Source organism: Haliotis cracherodii, unplaced genomic scaffold, assembly GCF_022045235.1.
Source record: "Haliotis cracherodii isolate W230 unplaced genomic scaffold, xgHalCrac1.p SCAF_3, whole genome shotgun sequence".
Taxonomy (NCBI): Eukaryota; Metazoa; Mollusca; class Gastropoda; order Lepetellida; family Haliotidae; genus Haliotis; species Haliotis cracherodii.
Window position 1 is genome coordinate 49,640,076 of NW_027266286.1, and position 23,399 is coordinate 49,663,474.

General features: G+C 37.3%; 1 protein-coding gene across 3 annotated transcripts in view; it reads left to right on the forward strand.

Moving 5' to 3' along the window:
- LOC139473853 (E3 ubiquitin-protein ligase rnf213-alpha-like) overlaps positions 1–22,790 on the forward strand; it is a 148,826-nt gene extending 126,036 nt beyond the window's left edge. For all 3 annotated transcript variants that reach the window (XM_071256623.1, XM_071256622.1, XM_071256624.1), the window contains exons 76-92: positions 4,567–4,651; positions 4,922–4,956; positions 5,435–5,532; positions 5,939–6,093; positions 6,361–6,519; positions 6,750–6,850; positions 6,979–7,036; positions 8,785–8,987; positions 9,264–9,396; positions 9,512–9,595; positions 9,848–10,043; positions 11,100–11,328; positions 11,474–11,548; positions 17,793–17,987; positions 18,450–18,539; positions 18,780–18,979; positions 20,792–22,790. In XM_071256623.1, coding sequence (XP_071112724.1) covers positions 4,567–4,651; positions 4,922–4,956; positions 5,435–5,532; positions 5,939–6,093; positions 6,361–6,519; positions 6,750–6,850; positions 6,979–7,036; positions 8,785–8,987; positions 9,264–9,396; positions 9,512–9,595; positions 9,848–10,043; positions 11,100–11,328; positions 11,474–11,548; positions 17,793–17,987; positions 18,450–18,539; positions 18,780–18,979; positions 20,792–20,969 — 2,274 coding nt within the window. In that variant the 3' untranslated portion in view covers positions 20,970–22,790. The remainder of the gene's footprint in view (positions 1–4,566; positions 4,652–4,921; positions 4,957–5,434; positions 5,533–5,938; positions 6,094–6,360; positions 6,520–6,749; positions 6,851–6,978; positions 7,037–8,784; positions 8,988–9,263; positions 9,397–9,511; positions 9,596–9,847; positions 10,044–11,099; positions 11,329–11,473; positions 11,549–17,792; positions 17,988–18,449; positions 18,540–18,779; positions 18,980–20,791) is intronic.
- The last annotated feature ends 609 nt before the right edge of the window (positions 22,791–23,399 follow it).

The following is a 23,399-nucleotide window of genomic DNA, read 5'->3' on the forward strand; positions in this document are numbered from 1 at the left end:
GCATCCCAGGTGAGATGTTCATCGAAAATAAGTCCTAAGAATTTGGTTTGTTTTTGAAATTTGATTGTTTGATTGTTTAGCTGGAGGATTGGGGAGGCGGGTTTCATGTTTTTATGTTTGAATACTATTCCTGTTGTTTTTTCTGAGTTAAGGGAGAAGCCCCATTTGTCAGCCCATTGTTGTATTTTATCAAGAGATTTTTGGAGTAAATTTTGGACCATGTTCATGCTTTTAGTGCGGATCCAGATGGCTCCATCATCCGCGAATTTTGATGTGTTTACTTTAGGGGATAGGTCCTCGAATAGATCGTTTATCATTATATTGAAGAGGGTGGGGCTGAGGATACTGCCCTGTGGAGTACCATTTTCTAGGGGACATTGGTCCGATAGAGTTTGGTCTATACACACGGTTATTTTACGATTGTTTAGGAAGTCCTGGATGTAGTTTATTATCTGACCTTTGAGTCCTATTTTTTTAAGTTTTTGTATTAGCCCATCGTGCCATACCATGTCGAAAGCTTTAGAGAAGTCTAAGAAGATGCCTGTGGTATATTGTTTATTTAGTTGTCCTGTCTTAATATCTTGTTCTAGTCGGGCGAGGTTATCTAGGGTTGAGCGGCCAGGAGTGAAACCGCTTTGATCTGGGTTTATGATGTTATTTTGGGTTAAGTAATGTTGTAATCTATTTTTAGCCATTGATTCCATTATTTTACATAAGTTTGAAGTTAGGGATATTGGTCTATATGAGTTAGCTTGATTAGCTGGTTTATTAGGTTTAGGGATTGGTATGACTAGGGCCTGTTTCCAGGGAGTAGGAACCTGTCCGTTTAGGTAGATGAGATTGTATAGTTTGAGTAGTGCCTGGAGTAGTTTTAGGGGGAGTTTTTTAATTATTTGGTAAGAAGTTAGGTCTAATCCTGGGGATTAGAAAAAAAAAAAAAAAAAAAAAAAAAAAAAAAAAAAAGGATAGTGCTGAACAACATAGGTATATATACTTATTAACATCAATGTTTATACAGTAAATTAAGCTAATTAAGATATAATTGGGAGCCAGTGAAATAGAAGCCAGTGAATTGTCTAATGGACACAGAGGCAGCAAGCAGACTGATAGAGATGATTGGAAGCCAGTGGATTATTTGGATGGACATAGGGGTTTAGCAATTAAGTGATGGTAAGCGGGCGGGATGTAGTAGCCTTGATCTCTGTTCATTGCTGGCTGGATCCTTTTGAGGTAGATGGCTTCTTGAAGTTTTCTGATTTTGTAGTCTGACTGATTGTTGGCCAGGATCTTGATGTTGTTCCACTGGATGTTGTGGTCGGGGTGGGTTTGGGTGTGATCGGAGATGGCTGATTTTGAGTCATATTTTTGTACTGAGGTCCTGTGCTCTTTAATTCTAATGGGTAGGGGCCTGGATCTTTCAAAATCAGCCAATTTTTCAATCATCTCTATCAGTCTGCTTGCTGACTCTGTGTCCATTAGACAATTCACTGGCTTCTAATTCACTGGCTCCCAATCATCCCAATTGGTTGTTTACCCTGTCCCATTAGTCATTCACTGGCTTCCAATTATCTTAATCAGCTCTCTGTGTCCATCAGTCAATTTACTGTATAAACATTGATGTTAATAAGTATATATACCTAAGTTGTTCAGCACTAATTTCAAAAACAAACCAAATTCTTAGGACTTATTTTCGATGAACATCTCACCTGGGATGCTCACATCCAAAACCTAACAACTAAATGCAGTAAAGACCTAAACACCCTAAGATGCCTAACTGGCTCTAACTGGGGAGCCTCCAAAGATACTCTCCTCTCTCTCTACATATCCCTAATTAGATCAAAACTAGACTACGGCTGCGCCATATACAACACCCTAAACAACTCTCTATCTAAAAAACTTGACTCAATACAATATCAGGCTCTCAAACTCATTACACGCACCCAACATGGCACCTCCTACACCTCACTTCAGGCCTTAACAGGAGAAATGCCACTAAGTCTACGCAGGGAACAGCTAAGCTTAAATTTCTGGGCCGCGTCCCAATCAAACCCTCTCATCCAAAACTTAATAAACCAAAACATCAGCCCTAAAAACCAAGCTCTAGCTCGTAAACACCCCTTACTTACCCCAATATCCCAAAGAATAACAAACTACCTAAATGAACACCAAATTAAAAATCTTAAACAAAACTGCAAACAATCAAATATCTTCACCCCTAAACTTAAAATACCCAAAATAGACACAACACTAGCTAGCCAAATAAATAAACAAACCGACCCAAACATAGCTAAAACTACCACACTAGCATACATACACAAAAATTGGCCAAATTGGTGTCACATTTACACGGACGGATCCTCAGATCCGACCTCCAAACACACGGGTTTCGGAGTCCATACCACACAACCAACTAAAACCACACAATCCTTCCGACTCCCAAATAACCAATCAATATTCACGGCCGAACTAATGGGCATGGCCTCAGCCTTCCACAATCAAGAATCCAAAAACAACCAAAAAATCCTAATACTTACTGACTCCCTAAGTGGACTACAAGCCCTCCAAAACAAAAATACCAAAAACCGACCTAAATTAATAAATCAAATACTTAAAAGCTCCAACGACCTAACAAAAGCAGGCAAACAAATAACCTTCTTGTGGATACCCGCCCACGTAGGAATATACGGTAATGAAAACGCCGATAAAGCAGCTAAACTATCCCTCAAAATCCCAGAAATAAGCTTAAACTTACCCATCTCAAAATCAGAAATTAAAAGTGTAAACAAACAAAAAATCACAAAAAAATGGCATAACCTATATCTAAACTCAAATAGCCAAATCAAAAGAGTGCTCAGCAAACCACTAACCAAACCAAAAATTCTCCATCCATCCAAAAAAATCGACAGAGTAATCACTAAACTCCAAACAGGACACACCAACCTAAATAACCACCTAAAAAAATTTAAAAAACACACTACAGGTAACTGCCCACACTGCAAACAACCAGAAACCCCAGAACACGCACTCATCCACTGCACACACTACCTAACACACCGAACTGCATTACAAACCACCCTCAATATAAACAAGGCTCTCACTCTAGAAGCAATACTAAACCCACAAAATAAACTAGAAAACTTCAAGGCCTTAGGCGTATTCTTAATAAAAACGGAACTAATAAAACGCATCTAAAAACATAATAACCTACCAAATCAAAATCACAAAAACAAACAATCATCCACCATACCCAGCTCCCTTAGTTCTCCTCCCCAACCCCATCGGCATCTATTCCAAATCTCAAAATTCCCAAATTCTATATAAGCAACCCCTAAAGCCCCCTCTTGGGTTGCACAGACCACCCTCGCCCCTTTCGGAAACACATTAAATGGCCTGGCCGGGCCCGTGTGCGAAATACGCGTCAGTCGGAAAGCGCACGTTAAATCTCCAAAGTAAGTAAGTAAGTAAGCACTATCCCCGTGTGCGAAATACGCATCAGTCGGAAAGCGCACATTAAATCTCCAAAGTAAGTAAGTAAGTAAGCACTATCCATCAATCTCGGCTTGGACACTCGCCCCGTGCAGAAGTGTCCTTCCCTGCTTTCCAGCTCATTAGCCAAAATGAGAGACATCGCTTTGTCACTACCGAGGGAGCTTGTCTCAGTCCTGGAGCCCTTGCTGGCTTACCGGGTTGGGGACTACTCCCTCAAGACTTCCTACAAGTCAAACTCCTCCACCCTTTCCATCACCTAAGACCAAGCCTCAGAAGGAAACAACCCAGGCCACAGCTCCCCCTGGACCCCGCACGGTGCAAAAGGCCAGGCCCGCAAAGAAGGACAAGCCCCCTCCAGTTCTCCACATGGAGATAGAGGATACCCTGCCCTCCACGACCCCACCCCCCGCAGCATGAACACCAGCCAAACCCAGACCACACCGGTCGAGGACCCCCCAGGGGGAAAAGGCTTCCAGGAAAGGTCATAAGAGAAGGCGGAATCAGTACTTAAGTACTACAAGACCCCGACATCCACACGGTCATCTTCACCGACTCGGAGAAGGTATACGCTAAGGAAGGGGCTCCGCTCATCGTGGTCCAGGAATTAGATGATGAGGAATTCGAACACGAGATCCACAGCTTATCAGACCTAATTTTCCATATTATTGTTTATTCTTTTACTAGCTTTATTAGATTAGTACTGTAAAAGTTACATTTTTGGGGGTTGCACTTCTTTATTTATTCATTACGCTTTTTTACTCCAGTAGTATAAGTGCAACCCCGTGTGCGAAATAAGCTTGAGTCGGAAAGCGCACGTTAAATCTCCAATGTGATGATGAAGCACTATCCATCACTTGCTTGATAAAGGTGTTAGGATCTACACTGAAACGTCGCACTATTTGTAATCAAGAAGTTGTCTTTCTTCATCACACCAACTTCTAAATGCCACTGAAAGAAGTTATGGGTTATGGTTTCATTTATTTCCATAGATTCATATCACATCATGTAAATGTACCATAGATGTTTTGCCCATGAACATGAAGAGTTACTGACTATAACCTGTTCACTTTCCCACAGAACAAGTTTTTTCCCACAATGCCACAGGATGACACAGATGTCATCAGACAAAGTTTGGCAAGAGAAGGAACCATTGTCTTCTTTCGTATGTATACTTTGAGACAAACTGGTGTGTTAAAGAGGAACAACTGTTTATCATCATTTTTTTAATCTTCCTCTGTCACAGAAGTGTAAAAGTATTGGTCAAATAGAAACAAGGTCTAAATTTTAAGAGAACATTAACTTGTATAAGAATGTTACATTTATTGCCAACTCTTAAATATCAAAGACCTATTCATTTGCATTGACATTTTGAAAATAGAAGTATTAACTATTTAGGTAGTAATACATATTCTTTGTTTTATTGTCTTTCCAGAATGTCCTAATGGACACCCATATGCAATTGGAGAGGTAGGCACCATTTGCAACAATATGGTCTAAATACTAGTAAATAGGATATTAAAGAATGATTATTGCTTTGTATATTTACCTATTAGTAAGGTTATGTAGCCTGTAGCAATAATACCTGAAAGTGCTGCATCAATGAAACTTTGTATGTGCCATATTTCCCTATATTGATAACATGCACATTTGTTCAAGAGATTTCAATCAGATTTTAACATTATTTCATATTTGAAAAGTCAAGTTTTGTCTTTAAATGTAGCTATTTTTGCTGATAGTGAAAGAGTTTGCTTTATGTAATCTCTAAAGTATCAAATTTCATTTATAAAAATTAAACATATTAGAAACCTAAAACTTTAAGTGAACGATCATATGTATGACTTTAGGTAGAATCAAGTTTGTTCAAGACATCATAATCTGCATTTCTATTTTACAAAGATGTTTTATAAATCCTATTCATTACCTTGTTGCTTCTGATATTTTTCAGTGTGGTAGACCTTATACTGAAGCGACGTGCAATATCTGTGGGTCAAAGATTGGTGGACTATCACACCAAGCAGCAACCGGAAATACACAGCATACTGGGTAAGCAGATTATTTATGATCACAAATATGGCTCATGTAATTTAGTTTGTCAAGACTGACAGTGAACATTACTAGGAACTGTGAAATCTTTGTTAGGCTTAAAAAATAAAAGAATTGGTTATCAGGCAATAGGTTTTGAAAATATAGTGCGGTAGGGTGGTGTCTTCTTGTGTTTGTTCAAACAAATATGGAACTAAATAAACAGTTGTGTACAATCAACCTGGGAAAGGGCCTCCCTACATAATTTTTTTTAAAAATGGAAATAAAAACGAAACATGCGGCGAACTTTATGATGATGAGGACAGTGCCTGAGAACCAAAACTATTGTTTTTTTTAGCCTTAATGATCAGTATCCATGCAGGCAAAGTGGTTGGTTGCCAGTATTTAATTCTTTATCATGTTTTAGTGACCAGACCCGTCCTGGTCATGTTCTGGGAAGAGCAGCAGATAGAACCACTGCCTATGCTGGAGAACGTAGACTGGGAGGAGCTGCCTGTGCTGTTCTGCGTTTCTTCACTCATGCTGCATTACTTCTGGGAGCAGAGAACAATCCACAGGCAAGTTACTGCAGGTTTATGATGTACACCAGACGTTAAGACAGCTACATATATTTGAAGTCTTTTAATTTGCTGGATCTCTGTTAGTCTCTAAATCTGTTTAAAACATTGTGTTACCTGTTGTGTACTTTTCAAATTCCTGTTTTTCCTTCATGGTGAAATGTGTCGGATATCTAACATCAGTTATCATTTGAACTGGTAAAAGAGAGTTGAACATTTGAGAGTTGTGTCTGCAATTGATGATGTATTTACCTTGACCCTTTTCAGGCAGTAGCAGCTCTAGTCTACCCCCAGCTACAGCAGGATACCAGTCAGTTTTTCTTGGAGCACCTCCAGAAGGACCTTCAGATCATCCATCTGGCCACAGGGAAGAGTGTGGATGATGTCTTCCTCCTCCTACACTTCATCTGTCATCAGATTTCACAGTCAGGTGGGCTATCAACAACATTGTAACAGTAATGAAGTCTTATACTTATGTTGCAATTCTATCTTTCCTTAGAAGAAGTTTGTGATTATTTCCTATTAACATTCCATATTTTCATCTTTGACAGTACATCCCATGAAGTAAATCTTTAGTAATAATTGAAATATCTGCAGTATGTGGCCAGTAAACAAATGTCAAGATGTTCCAGTAAAAATATCTCTATTTTCATTTCACAGAAGTATACAGACGCATGGAGCCACAAGAACTGGTCAACAAACAGGTCAGGGAAACCTGGGAGGAACAGTTTGCAAAATCTTTCATTAGCCCAGTGTTACAGGTAGGATTACAGTTTCAATTACTCTAACCAGTTGTGCTTCAACAAATCTAATGCATGTTACTTTATCGGTTCATCTTACACAACTGAAAGAAAATGAAATCTAAACATATGTATTCTTTTCTTCGCAGGATCTTGACAACTGCCTGAATACATGCAATGAGAGAATCATGAAGGACAAGAGAATAGGTACTGTCTCATTATATGTTCAATTAAGTAATGGAGAAACCATTCAACCTCAGGAATGGTATGATTGTATAACAGGGTAGGCACAGAAAAGCCGAGGACGCGTTGCGTCCTCGGCTTTTCTGTGCCTACCCGGTTATACAATCATACCATTCCTGAGGTTGAATGGTTTGTCCAACTTATAAACCGCTATCCATTAATCTATGTCATTTTTGGAGCTTATATTTACGCGGTATACTGGTCGCAAATAAGCGCGGTATAACGAGACACGCTTTATAACAGTTGTTATCGCTGGCCTCTGCGCGGACTGCATGTGCAGAAGAGGGCTGTACGTGCAGAAAGAACTGCGTGCGTCGTACCACATGGCATTGTGTCGTTGACTGTTCACAAGAGAGGATGTCTGACGATGACGATATTTTCTTTACTCAAAGTAAGTTAATTGATGAAAATTCTGCAGAAAAGGATGAGGATGAATTTTGTTTCCGTTTTGATGACCCTTTGTCAGATGATGAAGTTGCTAAAAAACTGCAGAACAAAATTTCAGAGCGAACGAGAATTAAAAACGATTGGGCTCTTGGTGTCCTGAAAAGATGGCAAGAGGAGAGGAAGCAACGTTCTCTTGTTGACAATTTGTCATCCCCAGGTTTTACAATTGCTCCCCAGGTTTTACAATTGCAATTGTAAAACCTGGGGAGCAATTGTAAAACCTGCTGAGTGGCCTTACTACAAAAGAAAGGTCGTCTGGGAGATGGTTACAACACCATGATAGGTTTATAAGTATATCTATTTCTTATATGCAATCCATCGGTATGCTTGTAGTCAAATGAAGGATTGCACAAAACACTTAATGCATTTCTTTGTTTATATCATAAAAGATACTCTGCCAGCTTGTACTGGTGTTTACCCCCCATTTGTCATATGTGCCAGTTGTCATACAGTGATATGTTTCAATAGGCATGTCATTATCAAAACTTTCAAGAACATAAGATTTGTATGAAGTTATATTAATTTGTCTTAAGATAAGAAATAATGTTGTAACTTTGAATATGACATCATATGCATCATATTACAGTAAAAGGTACATCAATTCAATGTAAAAGGAAAATAAAGTTTATATGGTTCTGAAATCTGAAATTCAGTTCAAGTGCTTCAAGATCACCCTGAGCAAAATACTCATATGACAGTTGTGATTTTTTTTATTGTATGACTTTCATCTATGACACAAGGGATAAGTGCCATAAATAAATATTCCATGGCAATAAAAACAAGATATACCGGTACATAATATGATGTCTCCAAGATGTGATAACACCTTGTGCTTCCAAAAACAAACTGCTGTACCATTATCAGGAAAATTCGATCAAATGTTCAAGTCCATTAAGTCCTTTAACTCCAATAGTGGTTCTGTCAGTCCCTTAGAACAGAGTGACCCTTGCTGTTTGGAAATGCTTTGGAATGTTATCTGGAACACTGCATGTTCCCACCTCTCCAAAAGGGGCTTTTCATTTCCCAAACATTTGGTGAAACAGAGTTATCAAGTATCAATCCTGCTGGATTTTGTGTTCAGAATCAATTTACAATAAAAAATGAATTTACTTTATTTATTCTCAATTTTCATAGTATGAAAAATAGGTTAATTAATATGATACCCAAGAGGTTTCACAGGCAGAAATAAACAAGCTATTCATGCATGATTAATTATTGATGGGATTATTATTATTGTTTGTCACTTATTTGTATATCTATTTTAGGTCAGGACAAGCTGATGTCTATTCTGTATGAAGTAGACACTTCCACTCCCCAGCAAGTTGACTGTCTCCATGAGTTCCCAGCTGTCTGGAGGTACCGGTCACGTATCACCCTGGAGCATTTCCTGCGAGAGTTCCATCTGAAAGTAGAGAACAACAAGGGCAAGAAATCCAAGATGGAAGTGCTCAGCCTTTTCAGACAAGAGGTATGTTACTGTAAGATAAACAACAGTTTATCAGTAATAGGACTTGCATTGTTGTTCAGAAGAGCTTCTGATCGATGGGTCGAATTGCAGATTCACATCAATTATGATCCTTCGTCTGTCATCACCATGCCAGTGGTCAAGTGTTTTTCCAAATAATTCAGTGTCTGTGATCTGCTACACTTTGGTCTTTCCACATTCTGCTGACAAGCTGCGATATGACTGACATACAATTAATTAAACCAACCTCAATCATTCTTTCATAATTCTTTGTTTCAGCATCCATTCTTACAAGCACTACATCACATCCCAAATATTCTCCGACTGCAACAGTACCTAATGGCAAAATACAGGCGGCGCCTTGATAGAGTGGAAGCTAAAAGAATTACCATTGCTGATGCTGCAGAAGAAGGTATTCATATCACTATTATCCCTATAATCATGATGAATTTAACCATGTGTTGAAATCAAATTGAGCATCACACTTCAGGTGAATATCAACTGAACTTCACCACTGTTGGTTCCAGGAAGCAACTCTATTGATGTGCTGGAACATCTGTCAGATTTCACAGCAGCCTGGGAATGTGTCAAGGAAGGACTACACAGTTATGGTTAGAATGTTTCCTTCTAAGACACTATCAAAAGGTATAGATGTAAAAATGTCCTTCATGTGAACATTATATTTTTTCTCGAAGACAGATAATGCAATTTTATGTAGCCCTGTTAACATTTACAAAAGCATTGCTTTAAACCAATTTTGGTGTGTGTATATTTCTGTAAAATACTTTAAGAGGCAAAATTAATACAATATTAGTTAAGGTAGTGTTCCAGTGATGCAAGCTACAGGTCAACCTTCATTTCAGGATGTTGGACTGTCCATGATGGTCTGATACACCTGCCTGATGCCTACAAGAACATGAGGATAGAGGAGAACTCCCCGCTAGCCGTCCTTCTGCCGTCCACTCAGGGACCCGGTATCTGCTCCTACATGATGCTGGAGTTCCTCTTCAGGAAGCACAATGAATTCATGGAAAAATACTGCAACAAAACAAAACAAAAGTTAGTTACCAAGTACCAAGAAACTATGATTGTTATGGAAGTCTCACCTTGTTACAAATATTATTTCACTGTGGAACTGCACACTGCCATCTTTGACATCAGTTGTCTCTTTAAATTACTGCATTCTCTTCATCCAATTTACAAGTATGTTCTCCAGTTTCATCCATATGACACCCACACTCTTGCCTTTGAGCCCCATGTCATTGTCCCCTGACAGAATTTATTATCATTCATGCCATCAACTATGTTTTTTCTGGTCCAGACACAATATCATAAAGGCTGCCATGATATAGATATAAAATTGCTGATCATGGTGTAAAACAACATTCATTTGTTAACACACTCACTCATTTATGTAGGGGTAAACAAAAGAGGCAGATTTATTTGGTAAAGGGTTATCAGCCCAATATACAGCATAAACTACTTGCACAACATAAACTTCTTGGAGCTCCATAATGCTGTGTGTGGTGGGAGGATGATAAATACATGGATATAGAGAGGTAATGCAACACATTTTAAAAGCTGAGAACATAAGCTTAGCAAGACAACTGTTAACATTGTAACTCTTTGATGTAGACAGCTATTACTTGTAATAGTATTTTGGTATGATATTTGTTTAATCGAAACATAATAAAAGGATATTAAAGGCAAAGGTTATGCTTTGGATAGTAATTGACTTTCATACAGAAGATAGAAATGAATTTCTCTTTGCATGTATTTAACTGTCTGCATATATTAACAGATATTCATTGACACAAACAGGACGAATAATGTTTTCAATTTAATTACTTACTTACTTAATACATCTATAAAATTCTAATGTATCTTGCAACACTCTCAAGGACTGTAACTTTATTTGCACCTTTGCTATGATCACAATTAAAGTATCAACAATTAAAACATCGTCATTAATTAACTTTCTTCCAAAACCATAACACATGACCTGATATGTGGAAATGTTCATGGGTTTCTCACATCTTTCTTCCACCGCTGACATGTTTTCCCAGTGTAAGTGGTCATACTTGGGATGGCTGAGCTTGACCCTGTATGTTGTAGGTATGAGCACCTGCCTGAGGTCAACATGAGGAAACTTCACAGTAACCACCTGGTCAGCTACCACCCTGACCGTGACCTGCTGCCCCTTGTCCTGGCCAACTGTAACTACTCCTTTGAGCTGGGGAAAGGCACCACCATTGAGTATGACTTTGAAGGATTTGAGTATCAGCTCAAAGAAGTCATTTTACAGGCCAAGTCAAGAGTGGAGAAGAAGTCGCATATCATTCCTGTGAGTTACAGTTGCAAATATAGATAATAAAAAGTGAAAATATTTATGAAATAGAAATAATTGATGTGACTGGTAGAAAAATGTGATGGTTTTTAAATTATACAAAAATATTTCTAAAAGTCATACCAGAATATATCCATTTCAGATTGACACTATGGTGTACAGAGCTGACACAACCAATTCTGTTGTCTTCAAGACGCTGAGAGACAGAATAGATCAGGTACCTACATGTTCTTGTTTTTACTTTTTACTTTAGTATTCATAGATAACAGATTTCCTTTAGTCAAAGTCAAGTCAAAGAAGTTTATTGTACAAAAGGCCACCAGCCCATATACAAGAAAGAGTTACGCATGTAGATACAATTACATTTGTTACACATTGGGATATACACGTTGTTTGATTAATTCATTTCTTTTGGCTAATGCATGCTTAATATAAAGAGAAAGATTTAATATATTTGATTCGTTCTTTGTCGTCAGCATAACTACAAAGGCGTTTATCGGTGACATTGCTATTAAATAATCTTTTATATATTTCTTTCGGAGATCATTGTAAAATGGACAGACAAACACAAAATGAATTTCATTTTCTATCTCTAGCTTACACAATGGACAAATTCTTTTCATTTTTTCAATGGACAGTTTTCTTCCTTCATTTACAAATAGGTCTAGCAAACCAAGTCGATATTTAATTACGGTAACTGTTTTCTTAAGTTTTCCGTAGTGAGTACTGATAAATATATTTCTGGTTGAAGTAAAATCTTGAAAGTTTTGTAATATTCATAACGCGAACTATCCTCTAAAGTGGAGTGCCATTCTTGGTAGAACATATTTATAGACCGATTCCGAAATTCATTAAGAAACATATTTACATTTCCAACTGACTGACATAGCCATATAAAACCAAAACCATGCGAAAATAAAAGATTTCTTATATGCGATGTCCAAGTATTCTTTCCCATGTTATCTAAATGTAGAAGCATGTTATAGGCTAACTTGGGGAGACGTTGTTTATGCATATGAAGAATTTTAAACCAGTATTTTAAACATCTGATCTGAGAATTAATATATAATGGGTATCTACCACATTCACCATAAACCATGCAATTTGGTGTAGAAGATCCGACACAAAGAAACTTTTTACATGCTAATAAATGAACCTTCTCTAAACAGTCATAACGTTGAAATCCCCATACTTCAGAACCATACAATAAAATTGGTTGTATCTGGGTATCGAAAAGCTTAAAGAAGATATTAGGTGACATCGATCCCACTTTATGAGAAATAGACATTACACTTATTAAAGCTTTCTTTGCACGCAAGGACAAGTCAAGGGCACATTTTTTCCAATTCATTGTGTGTGAGAACCAGATTCCTAAATAAGTGTAGTGATCTACTATATTGACTAACTGACCATCGAATGACCATCTCTCTTTCGACGCTATTGGGCCACCTTTTCTGAAGATCACAATTTTAGTTTTTTCCAAGTTTACGGATAATTTCCATTCTTTGGTGTACGTACTTAAAATATTTAATTGCCTTTGAAGACCGACAACAGTATCTGACACTAAAATGACATCATCTGCGAAAAGTAGCATTAGTATTTCTATCCAATCTGGGAACATTTGGATACCATGTTTACCACTGGCAGCTATTTCGTAATATAATTCATTAATGAAAAATGAAAATAAGATCGGACTCAAAATACAGCCTTGTCTTAGGCCCAAAGGACAATCAAAGAAATCTGTTAAACTATCCCCACAACGAACACATGATCTCACATTAGAATACATTGATTTTAGAATAGTAAACATTTTCCCACGTAAACCAGTTTTTCGTAGACATGTCCATAGCTTAAAGCGATTGACAGAATCAAAAGCCTTTTTAAAATCTACAAATGCTACATACAGTTTATGCTTACACCGTGACAAGGTTTTTTGAATAAGTGCATATAGTGTAAATACATGATCTACGGTGGAATAACTTTTTCTGAAGCCAGCTTGAAATTCAGGAATCTTATCACGCATGGTCGCCCATTTTGAAATTCTATTGTTTAATATTGTAGTAAATACTTTTCCTAAAATGCTCATTAATGAAATGCCTCTATAGTTATCTGGGTCACTCCTGTCTCCTTTTTTATGCAGGGGGATTATTATAGAACATGACCAATTGCTTGGGAAAACACCATTTTCAAATAGCTTATTAAAACATTTGCAAAGAAAAGGCATAACTTCAAACTTAGAACACTTCAACATTTCGATAACTACTTCATCAGGACCAGCTGCTTTTCCCTTCTTGAGGTGATTTATCGCATCTAATATTTCGTTTTCAACAATGGGTGAATCTAGCAGAACTTCATCAACATCCGTGTAGCTTTCACTAAAATCATTTTGCATATCATCAGTTGCCATAGTGAATATTGCATCATTTGAAAAAACCTTCTTAAAATGACTAAGCCACTGCGACTTTGTTATGTCATCTGTAGCAGAAGATCTATTCTTAAGAGATCGTACTTGTTTCCAGAACGCAGAAGGGTTGTTGATAGACTTTTTCAGTTTGTCTTGTCTATGTCTACGCATATCGAATTTGTATTTCCGACAGCAACCTTTATATTTATTCCTGCTTTCGCAATATTTTTTTCTGTCAAGACTAGTACGGGTTGTTCTAAATCTTCGCAGCGCTTTGCGGGCGTTACGCCTTGCGATTCTACATCCAGTATTAAAAGTTTTAGTTTTATCCATGTTCAGTTTTAATTCTTTTCTCATACAAGCTGCTGAAGTTAGCATAATTTCAACAAAGTCATCAATTGCCCCCTCAATATTGTTATCAAGTTTATCTAGAAGTAACTGTTTAGAATATGTTATACTTTCTTGTAGTTTGCTTAGAAAGTTGCTCGAAAGTTCTTCATTCCATATTAGTTTCTTCTTAGTGACACCCTCATATTTTAATTTGGTATGTGTTTGATTCATATGAGGGAACTTACAGGTCAATTCCAAAGGTAAATGATCAGATTCTAGACGATCGCCAATATTCAACATCTTAATATAATCGAAGAAATCGGGGGAACATATAAAATAATCATTAACGCTCGCACCTTGGTTTCCACAATAGGTAAATTCTCCAAGGGTATCCCCATACACTCTCCCATTGACAATGAACAACTGAAATGTATACAACATATCTAGCAGTATCTGACCAAATTTATTTATAACGGTGTCATGGGATTTCCGATCTCCAGCACATACGTTTTCATCTTCTGGGTATGAACAGTTACTATGAACAAAATCGTTTTGTATATCGACTAGGGGATTGTTTTGTTGACCAGTACGAGCATTCATATCTCCACAGACTACACTGATAGAATCTTTAAGCTGCGACTGATTATCTAACATAAACTCTTCAAGATGATCAATACAACAATTTGTGACCGCATGGTTATAATACGGCGAACCAGCTGGTGGTATGTATGTACATAGCAAGTTTACGTTCTTGTCAATTGTAAGTAACACTTTTGATATGTTCAAGCACAGGAGATTATCTACATCTGATTTAATTAACTTACAAAATTTACTGACGGATTGATGGACACATACACAAATACCACCTGACAGCCTTCCGTAGTCAGATAATTTTATTGCTGGACTATAATAGATATCATAACCAACTAACCAGCTATTATCAAAACTACAGTCGACAAAAGTTTCCACAAGACATGCTATTTTAAATTGTTGTAAGTATGATATAAAATCAGCATCATCAATTTTGTTTCGAAGTCCATTAATATTCCAACTTAGAAAGGTGAATGTTTCGCTTGGACAATCAGCGTTTAACGTAACACCGGTGTTGATAGTGTTAGGATCTCGTGAAAAACTGTCCGGGCCTCGGCCGATATCCTAGCTGATAGAAGCATGTGACACTGTTGTTCCATCCGTTCTTCTATGAAAAGATCGGCTTCCTCGTGTCGTGTTTGAAGTGCTAAATGTTGTTGATGTTGTTTCCATGGTGCGGGGTTTTGTTACCAAACGACCATCTTTGAAATACCCGAAAGTGTTTGTTCCCTTAAGTGCCTGAAGCTGTTGACGTTGACGTAACGTTAGGTCACTAGAAATTCCGAGTCCCCCTTCCTTGAATGTGGGTCTCGCTTTCAATGTACGAACTTTGTCGTCAGACGAATGTAGCTTAGCAATCATTGGGCGAGGGCGATTTGTATTTACACGTTTAACGCCAAGTCTGTGCGCACGTATTATGTCCAATGGTTGCCACGTTTTGAATTTAGCATGTTCATTGAGGACGGATAACACAGTATCTTTACATGCCATTGATTTTTCATCGCCTGCAGCTTCCGGTATTCCGTGGATGAGGATATTATCACGTCTGCTATAGGACTCAAGTCTATCTAGTTCGTGATCAATTTTTGACATCTGATCAAACACAGTATCCACCTTGCCTGAAAGTGCATCAATGTCATCATACATTATATCATGGTTCTGTTTCATAGTGTTTAGATCACGATGTAATTCTGTAACAGATTCCTCCAGTTTTTCACATTTAGAACTGATAGTGTGGATGTCATTCTTTAGTTCTAAAATTTGTGTGCTTAAATCTGCTTTGACGTTTCGTAACTCCGATTTCATGCTCCCTATTTCTGCCAGTATTTTCTCCTGTACTTCTTGGAGAGTTATTGGGCCTGGATTTGTCTCTATATCGTTAGAGCACAGTAGGAGCTGTGTTATGACTCCCACGGGAATCGCGTCACCCCCAAGGAAACACTTTTCACGTGCAGGTGAGGCAAGATTCGGTGACAAAACTAGGTCACAACTCGGGTTGGTGACGTCACATGAGACACAAAAGAATGTAGTTTCTGTCGCCGCGAAGTGATCAAATATCAGATTCAAAAATACATATTGATTACTGATCAGTAATGCGGACAACGAAAGGTGCGCAGTCAGCAGCAAAGTGCATATAATAATGCGATACGGCATATCTGAGTTATCATGACATGTGTATGGCGTGTACCTGTCAACGTGGCTGACTTGGCGGGTCCCGGGTGGATGACAAAAGGTTCCGATTCTAGCTCTGTATGTTGCTAGATCCTCCATGTTTTGTTCATAACGTATCCACAGAGTGTTCACACATTACCAAATGTCCTTTTGAGGTTGCCAGGTTGCCTTGATTTTGATATTTAAAGCAAATACTCGGAGACTACAGGAATGTTGGTGTGTTCTCCAAAGGGACGTAACTACTATCATAGTCATAATTGCTCTGTCCTTTGCTTATCAAAATAATACTTTTCCAACAATTAAGTTTTCTTGAGTTTATCATTTGCCACTAACTTGATAGTCTTATCAAGACAATATCTGTGTCTAAAGTGATGTAACATGGTTCTGACAAACCCTTAAAGTACTGGAATTTCAGTGTTGATCTTGAACAAAAGTAAATTAAAAGTACTAGAATTTCATATTTGGTTCTAGTTTATTTGATTTGTCAAATGATTGTTGTCAATTTTCATATGTTCACATACAAGTATCGTCATTCCAGTGACAGTGAACTATAGCTTCATGCATAGTTTCAGCAACATGATTAGAACTTAACAATTTAATTTAGTCATGGTGAAGTCCTTGAGTTTCATCATGACATTTACGTATGAACCATGTGTAGGAAACCTGTGAAGAATAGGTCTTCAGCAACCCATGCTTGTCGTAAATGGTGACTATGCTTGTCTCAAGAGGTGACTAACGGGATCGGGTAGTCAGGCTCGCTGACTTTGGTTGAGGCATGTCATTGTATCCCAAATGAGTGGATCAATGCTTGTGATGGTAATCACTGGATTGTTTGGTCCAGACTCGAATACTCATAGACCACCGTCATATAGCTGGAATATTGCTGATTGGGGCACTCACCTCACCTCACCTCACCTCACTTAACCTAACCTTGTGTAGGAACATAATTAAGGCTGTTTGTGTTTATAAGTTTATTAACAAACACTCTGCCACAAAATTCAATGTAGGTAGTCAAATATTATTATTTTCTTAACATTAACTTCCAGATTGCCTTACTATCAACAATTTAAAAACAACTGGTTTTGGTTTGGCAGGGTGGTGTGTTTAATGTTGGTAGTCAATAGTTTGAAACTTGTTTCAGCACATTCTGTCTTCTTTGCACACACCTAGAAGCATCAGTATGTTGATAGACCATAACTCTAAATTAGAAGCCATCAGTCTGAAAATGGTAATGGTTTTGCCATCCAAAAAAGCTATGAATTTTATAGTTTACATGTTCCTGTGATGACACATCAATTTGTCAAATGTCTAATTGTCAGTTAGTTCTGTAAACCAATTAATATAAATCAAAAGTCCTGAGGTACACAGTTTTGACCTAAACTCGTCATGGCCACCAGACTATGGAGAGAAAAACAATTTTAAGGTATTTCATTAATTTACAGGACATATATCTGACTTGTTTCAGGAATCACTTTCTCCAGCGGTGAAGGTGCAAATTGTGTCTGAACTCAAGTCCAGCCTGCCAGACATCTGTGACTCTATCAACAACCTGGACATCACCACCAGCTTCCTCAAGTCTCTGGGAGGAGATCCAGACAAGTCACTGCAGACTTTCATGACAGATGTGCTCAAGATGAAACAGACAATAACTAGTCAGAAGGTGTGTAATTGCAGATAGGGCAATAGGAATATCATAAAGTCAAAAGGTGGCCCCCATATCTGCTTCAACAAGTAATTTGTAACTGAAGTTAATCACTCTATAACTGGGGTCCTATTTAACAAGCAAGCATAGTGCTATGCTATAAGACTGCCTTGTGAAACGGCATGGGTGGATACAGAGGGGGGGTGCGCACCCCCCCTTTTTATTTCGAAAAAAATCTTTATTTCTGTATAAATTACCACCAACGACATTAAATAGATCTTAATTGTGCACCAACTCTTTTCAAAAAAGCTGTATCCGCCCATGAACGGAACCCAGTTATGTGATTGTTTTATTTGTTCATCATGTGGGATGATAATGTTCTGTTTATCTTGAGAAAAAAAGACTGAGATGAACATTTGAACAAAAATGGGATTCATTCACTTCTGGTAGGCTTGGTCAATATTTTCTCATTAATTTCAGGCCCGACAGTTTTGCAGATTCAAGCATATACAGTCTTTGTGGCTGTTGCTCAGTTTTGAGAAATCAGTTGTCTTAGCTCAACATGCACAGGTGAGAAAAAAATCTGTTTATTTTTATACAAATAATCACTTTTGCAAATATCTTCCTGACAAAGCTTTGTTATTGTTTAATAAATAATGTGTGAATTTGAATTCTCTTTAAAGGCACCAGATGGGAATGATTGATGAAAGTAGGCTTTTTTTCTATTTATTATCTGTCAATTAATACAGACTTTAGTTTTGTTCAGAATCTTTCCTGTTGTTGTTTCATAGTCATGCATCTATTATTTAGGATGCCTTTGACGATTTTGACAATGAACTGAAAGAAGGTCTCCCAGATGATGCCAGAGCTCATCTTAAACAGTTTTGTCAGAACAAGAACCTAGAAAAGCTGGAGTACCTTTTGCAGCAAATTTTTGACTGTCTTCTACTGAGAGTAGCACAACCAGTTGACCCAAATGATCAGGAAGCCATCGACCTGAAACGCATAAGGTGAGCAGTGTTGAATGTTTCTTATTCTGAATGTGTAACACACTGATGACTCGTATTCAGAATGTACATTAGGATGATGATTTGTATTCAGAATCTGTTAGGTTGAGGATGTCTTCCCTCACATTGTATGTTAGCCTTGTGCGTCTTCATTATTTTGAATATATGCTAGCCTGATGTGTCTTCCATGTCATAGTATGCTAGCCTGATGTCTTCTTCTGATTGTGTTAGCCTCGTGTGTCTTTTTCTGAATGTGTGTAAGCTTGATGTGTCTTCTACTGAATGTGTGTTACTGTCTTATTTTGAATGTGTCAGCCTGATTTGTCTTCCATCTTATTGTGAGTTAGCCTGATATGTCTTATTTTGAATGTGTGCGAGATTGATAATTTCTTTCTCTGACTGCATATTAGATATGTAGGGTCAGAATGGTTTGGGTTGATGTCTTGTTTTGAATGTGTGCTGGCCTTCTGATGATAATGTGTAAGGTTAATTGATGGGTCATGTTGTCCCCCGCCGCGCGAAAGCGCGAAGCGGGGGATATAGTATTCACGACCGTCTGTACGTCCGTCCGTACGTCCCACCTGTTTGTTGCCGCGATATCTCAAGAACTAAACACTGGATTGTCTTCATATTTGGAACTATGGTGTATATACAGACTCCGCAGACACCATTCGGTTTTGGTGACCTTGACCCCATTTTCAAGGTCACAGCAGGCAAATCTGCATTTGGAGTTGGAAAATGGTGTTGCCGCAATATCTCAAGAACTAATCGCTGGATTGTCTTCATATTTGATACTATGGTGTATATACAGACACCGCAGACACCAGTCAGTTTTGGTGACCTTGACCCCATTTTCAAGGTCACAGCAGGCAAATCTGCTTTTGGAGTTGGAAAACGGTGTTGCCGCAATATCTCAAGAACTAATCGCTGGATTGTCTTCATATTTGGTACTATGGTATATATACAGGCGGGGGACATTTCGTCACTTTGTGACAAATACTTGTTTGAATGTGTTATATGGTTGATATTTTATATGAATGTATGTTTGCAAGAGGATGACTTTATCAGAATGGGCTTGATTGATTATGTGCCTTCTAAATGTATGTTAGGCTGCCGACATGTTTAGTTTTCAATGTTCATTAGGTTGATGACCATGTGCCTTATAAAAGAGTATCCCTTTAAGAAAAATTCAACCGTATTAAACTAGCTTATTTAAGAAGTTGAATTTGAAAAGGATATCAACATTGACAACCACTGATTGTGTGGTACAAAATATGTTATTAAAATAAATAAATGAATGGAAAGAAATGAAAGATATAGTTGATTGAAAAGCTTTTAATTGCAAAGTGTCAATGCCACAGAATAATCAGCCTGGACTATGCTGAAACATATTCCTTAGGGTTTTAAAAGGCAAAATAGTGATGAAAAGTACACGAATGAATCACTGAAAATCAGTGATGACACTAGATTTTTGCAAAAAGGGTAAACATGTCCTTCTGTACCAGAAGCATCTGCCACTCACACAATCTCATCATAAGGCAAGGCTTATATCCCAGGTAGTAGTTATATTGAGTCACAACAGGAATTCCCTTTGACTAGAATAATAAAGGCGTGAATAACCATGTATCATAAGGTAACTGCACATACTAAATACAGTAGAAATTTAGCCTGAGTCAAATAAACTTTGACCAATTTCATCAGGAATCAGTCATTCATCACAGATGGATCTCTCACATGTTGTTTTATTCACTGGTATGTTTATGAATGCAGTAGGTATTTTGTGTATGCTTCACCTTTGCATGTTAATTTCCTCAGCCTGCGAGACATCCTGCAAGGTGACCGAGATGCTCCGCTGTACTGTAAGGAACCTGATGAGACACTGACCGAGGAAGACATCCTCACATTTCCAGCAGACATCTTGGGGAAGCACATTCCCGACACCTGGCTGTCTGTCCTCCGGGAACTCACACAACGCAGAAAGGAGTTTCAATAGTGCCTCAACTTCGGTCAATAGTGGATTGTCATACTTATGTTGTGTAAATGTTGAATCTAACAGAAATTATGAATTGTGGCAGTCCTCTGATAACTCACACAACGCAGGAAGGAGTTTCAATAGTGCCTTCAATGTAGGTTAATAGATTGTCATACTTTTGTTGAAGTAGAATGAAGGTATCGATCACTTAATATTACAGACTTATATTAATTCTTTAAATAACCACTTTTGGTTTGTTTATGATCTTTACAATTGAATTCGCTGATGTTACAATTGCTTTCATGTATATTTCTTTTTCATATAGTGCAGTAGTTTTCCACTTTTTGTTTTTCATTTTGTGATGGGTTATAACCAAATTGTTTTGAATACTTCAATCTTGAAACATTTTTAATGAAACTATACATATGATGTTATGTATGATTTAATCACTTGATATATATTTTCTAGACTTTTTCCTATTTAAAAAATGTATATGACATAAATTCAAATGATTTTGAGAGTGCTGATGGAAAAGAAATGTCCTTGCTCTTAGTACTTAATATACTGCTTTCTATTACATATTGCATAATAACATATATTCTGGAATGAATGTTTTTGTTCATGCCAGAGGCTTAATTTGTAGGTTACAAGATTGTAGATGTATACATATGTATTTTCTTTGGTGTGACATTCTGCTGTGCCAAGATGTAGCAGTATTGATCTGTAACATGGTCTACACACTATGCTATAGAATACACATTTCTTATTCTTTACTTGATCTTAATACATGCAGCTGTGTACAGAGATTCACCTATAGAACACACTCAATGCATTCTGTTTTCAGTCAGAAATATGTAACTGATGGATCTGTTCCCTCTACATGATCATATTAGTTCCTGCACCCTTTGCTATGCATATATACATGCAGAGATTTTATTCATATTTGTTGTTAGAATCATATATAAACTTCTCTGTCATTAGTGTTTGAAGGTGTACTTGTATGAGGATTTGATCAGCATGTCTGATTTGCAAAATGTTGACTTTCTTATACAGATTACAATTTCTATATGGATTGTAGATGAATGTGTACAAATTATTATTTTGTGGGTGTTTTGTATTGAGGTAAGTAGAAGACATTTTACCTGAACAGTGTCTTTATAACCAAGCTTGATGTTGATAATAATATTTAAAGAATCTTTATTGACTTTTAGTTGTTTTGAAACATGTTAAACAGTAATATACACACAAATGGATGTGCATTAAATACTGTACATTAATATTATATCAATGAATATGATATGAATGCATTCTGTTGTGTCAAGTTGAGGAGAAAGGGTTATTTATGTGATGTTATAGGAGTTAACGATACTGCATTTTCAATGAAGAACTATATGTTCCCTGTAGATTTTATGTCACTTAGTTGACTTTCAAATCCAAACTATAATAATTTCTGCCCAAATGGATACTTGAAGTTTTTTGGTAACTGTAACACTGCTTTCTGTAGCCCACACTTGTACATACATGACTGAGACAGAAGAAACTGTGTGCCAGTCGTTCAATTTTCCTCTATTATTTCCAATATGTTTGATAGTTGAATGCACTCAGAAAGTCAGATTATCCATTATTTTGTGAAAGATTTATCCAGGGTATGATTTATTCAGGTTAACTGATAACATGTAACAATGTGTATATCACTCACGCACACACACGCACACACACGCACACACACACACACACACACACACTCACTCTCACACACACACACACACTCACACACACACACACACTCACACACACACACACACACACACACACACACACACACACACACACACACACACACTCACACACACACTCACACACACACACACACAATAATATTAAATAACATAAACACCATTTTATAATCATGCTTTTGTTTGCTTCACATGTACCGGTATGTTTTTTAGGTGACAGATTGGTTTTCTTTCAGTAATATGTCGGTTTTGATTTCTTTCCTGTATTATTGCAGTTTGCTTCATTCAATGCAGCACATCCAGAATGGTTTTTTTTCACCAACATGGTGAATAAAATGTACAAAAAGTTATGTTGTTTATCTTTGTATTAGTAGATATATATTTTCAAAGCAAGCTTTGTGAGCAGTTGTTTAAAGTGGCTTATATCATCCAATATGTATGCTATAGTAAAACATTTCATGTGTTGCTTGGAATATTTTGACTTTGAAGTTACAGCTATGATCTGTATTTAAAAATATGTTTCATTTAACAGGATCTCATAAATTCAGTATATTGATAATGAGATGTATTTAGATGTCCTTTTGTAGAAAAAGTGACAAATCAGGTAACAAAACTTGGTTTATATCTTGATTTGTTGAGAGACTGTGTTACAGTGGATAGGAACCTAATTAATCTAGATGACATGACCATCACACACGAGGTTCCCCGACACAAA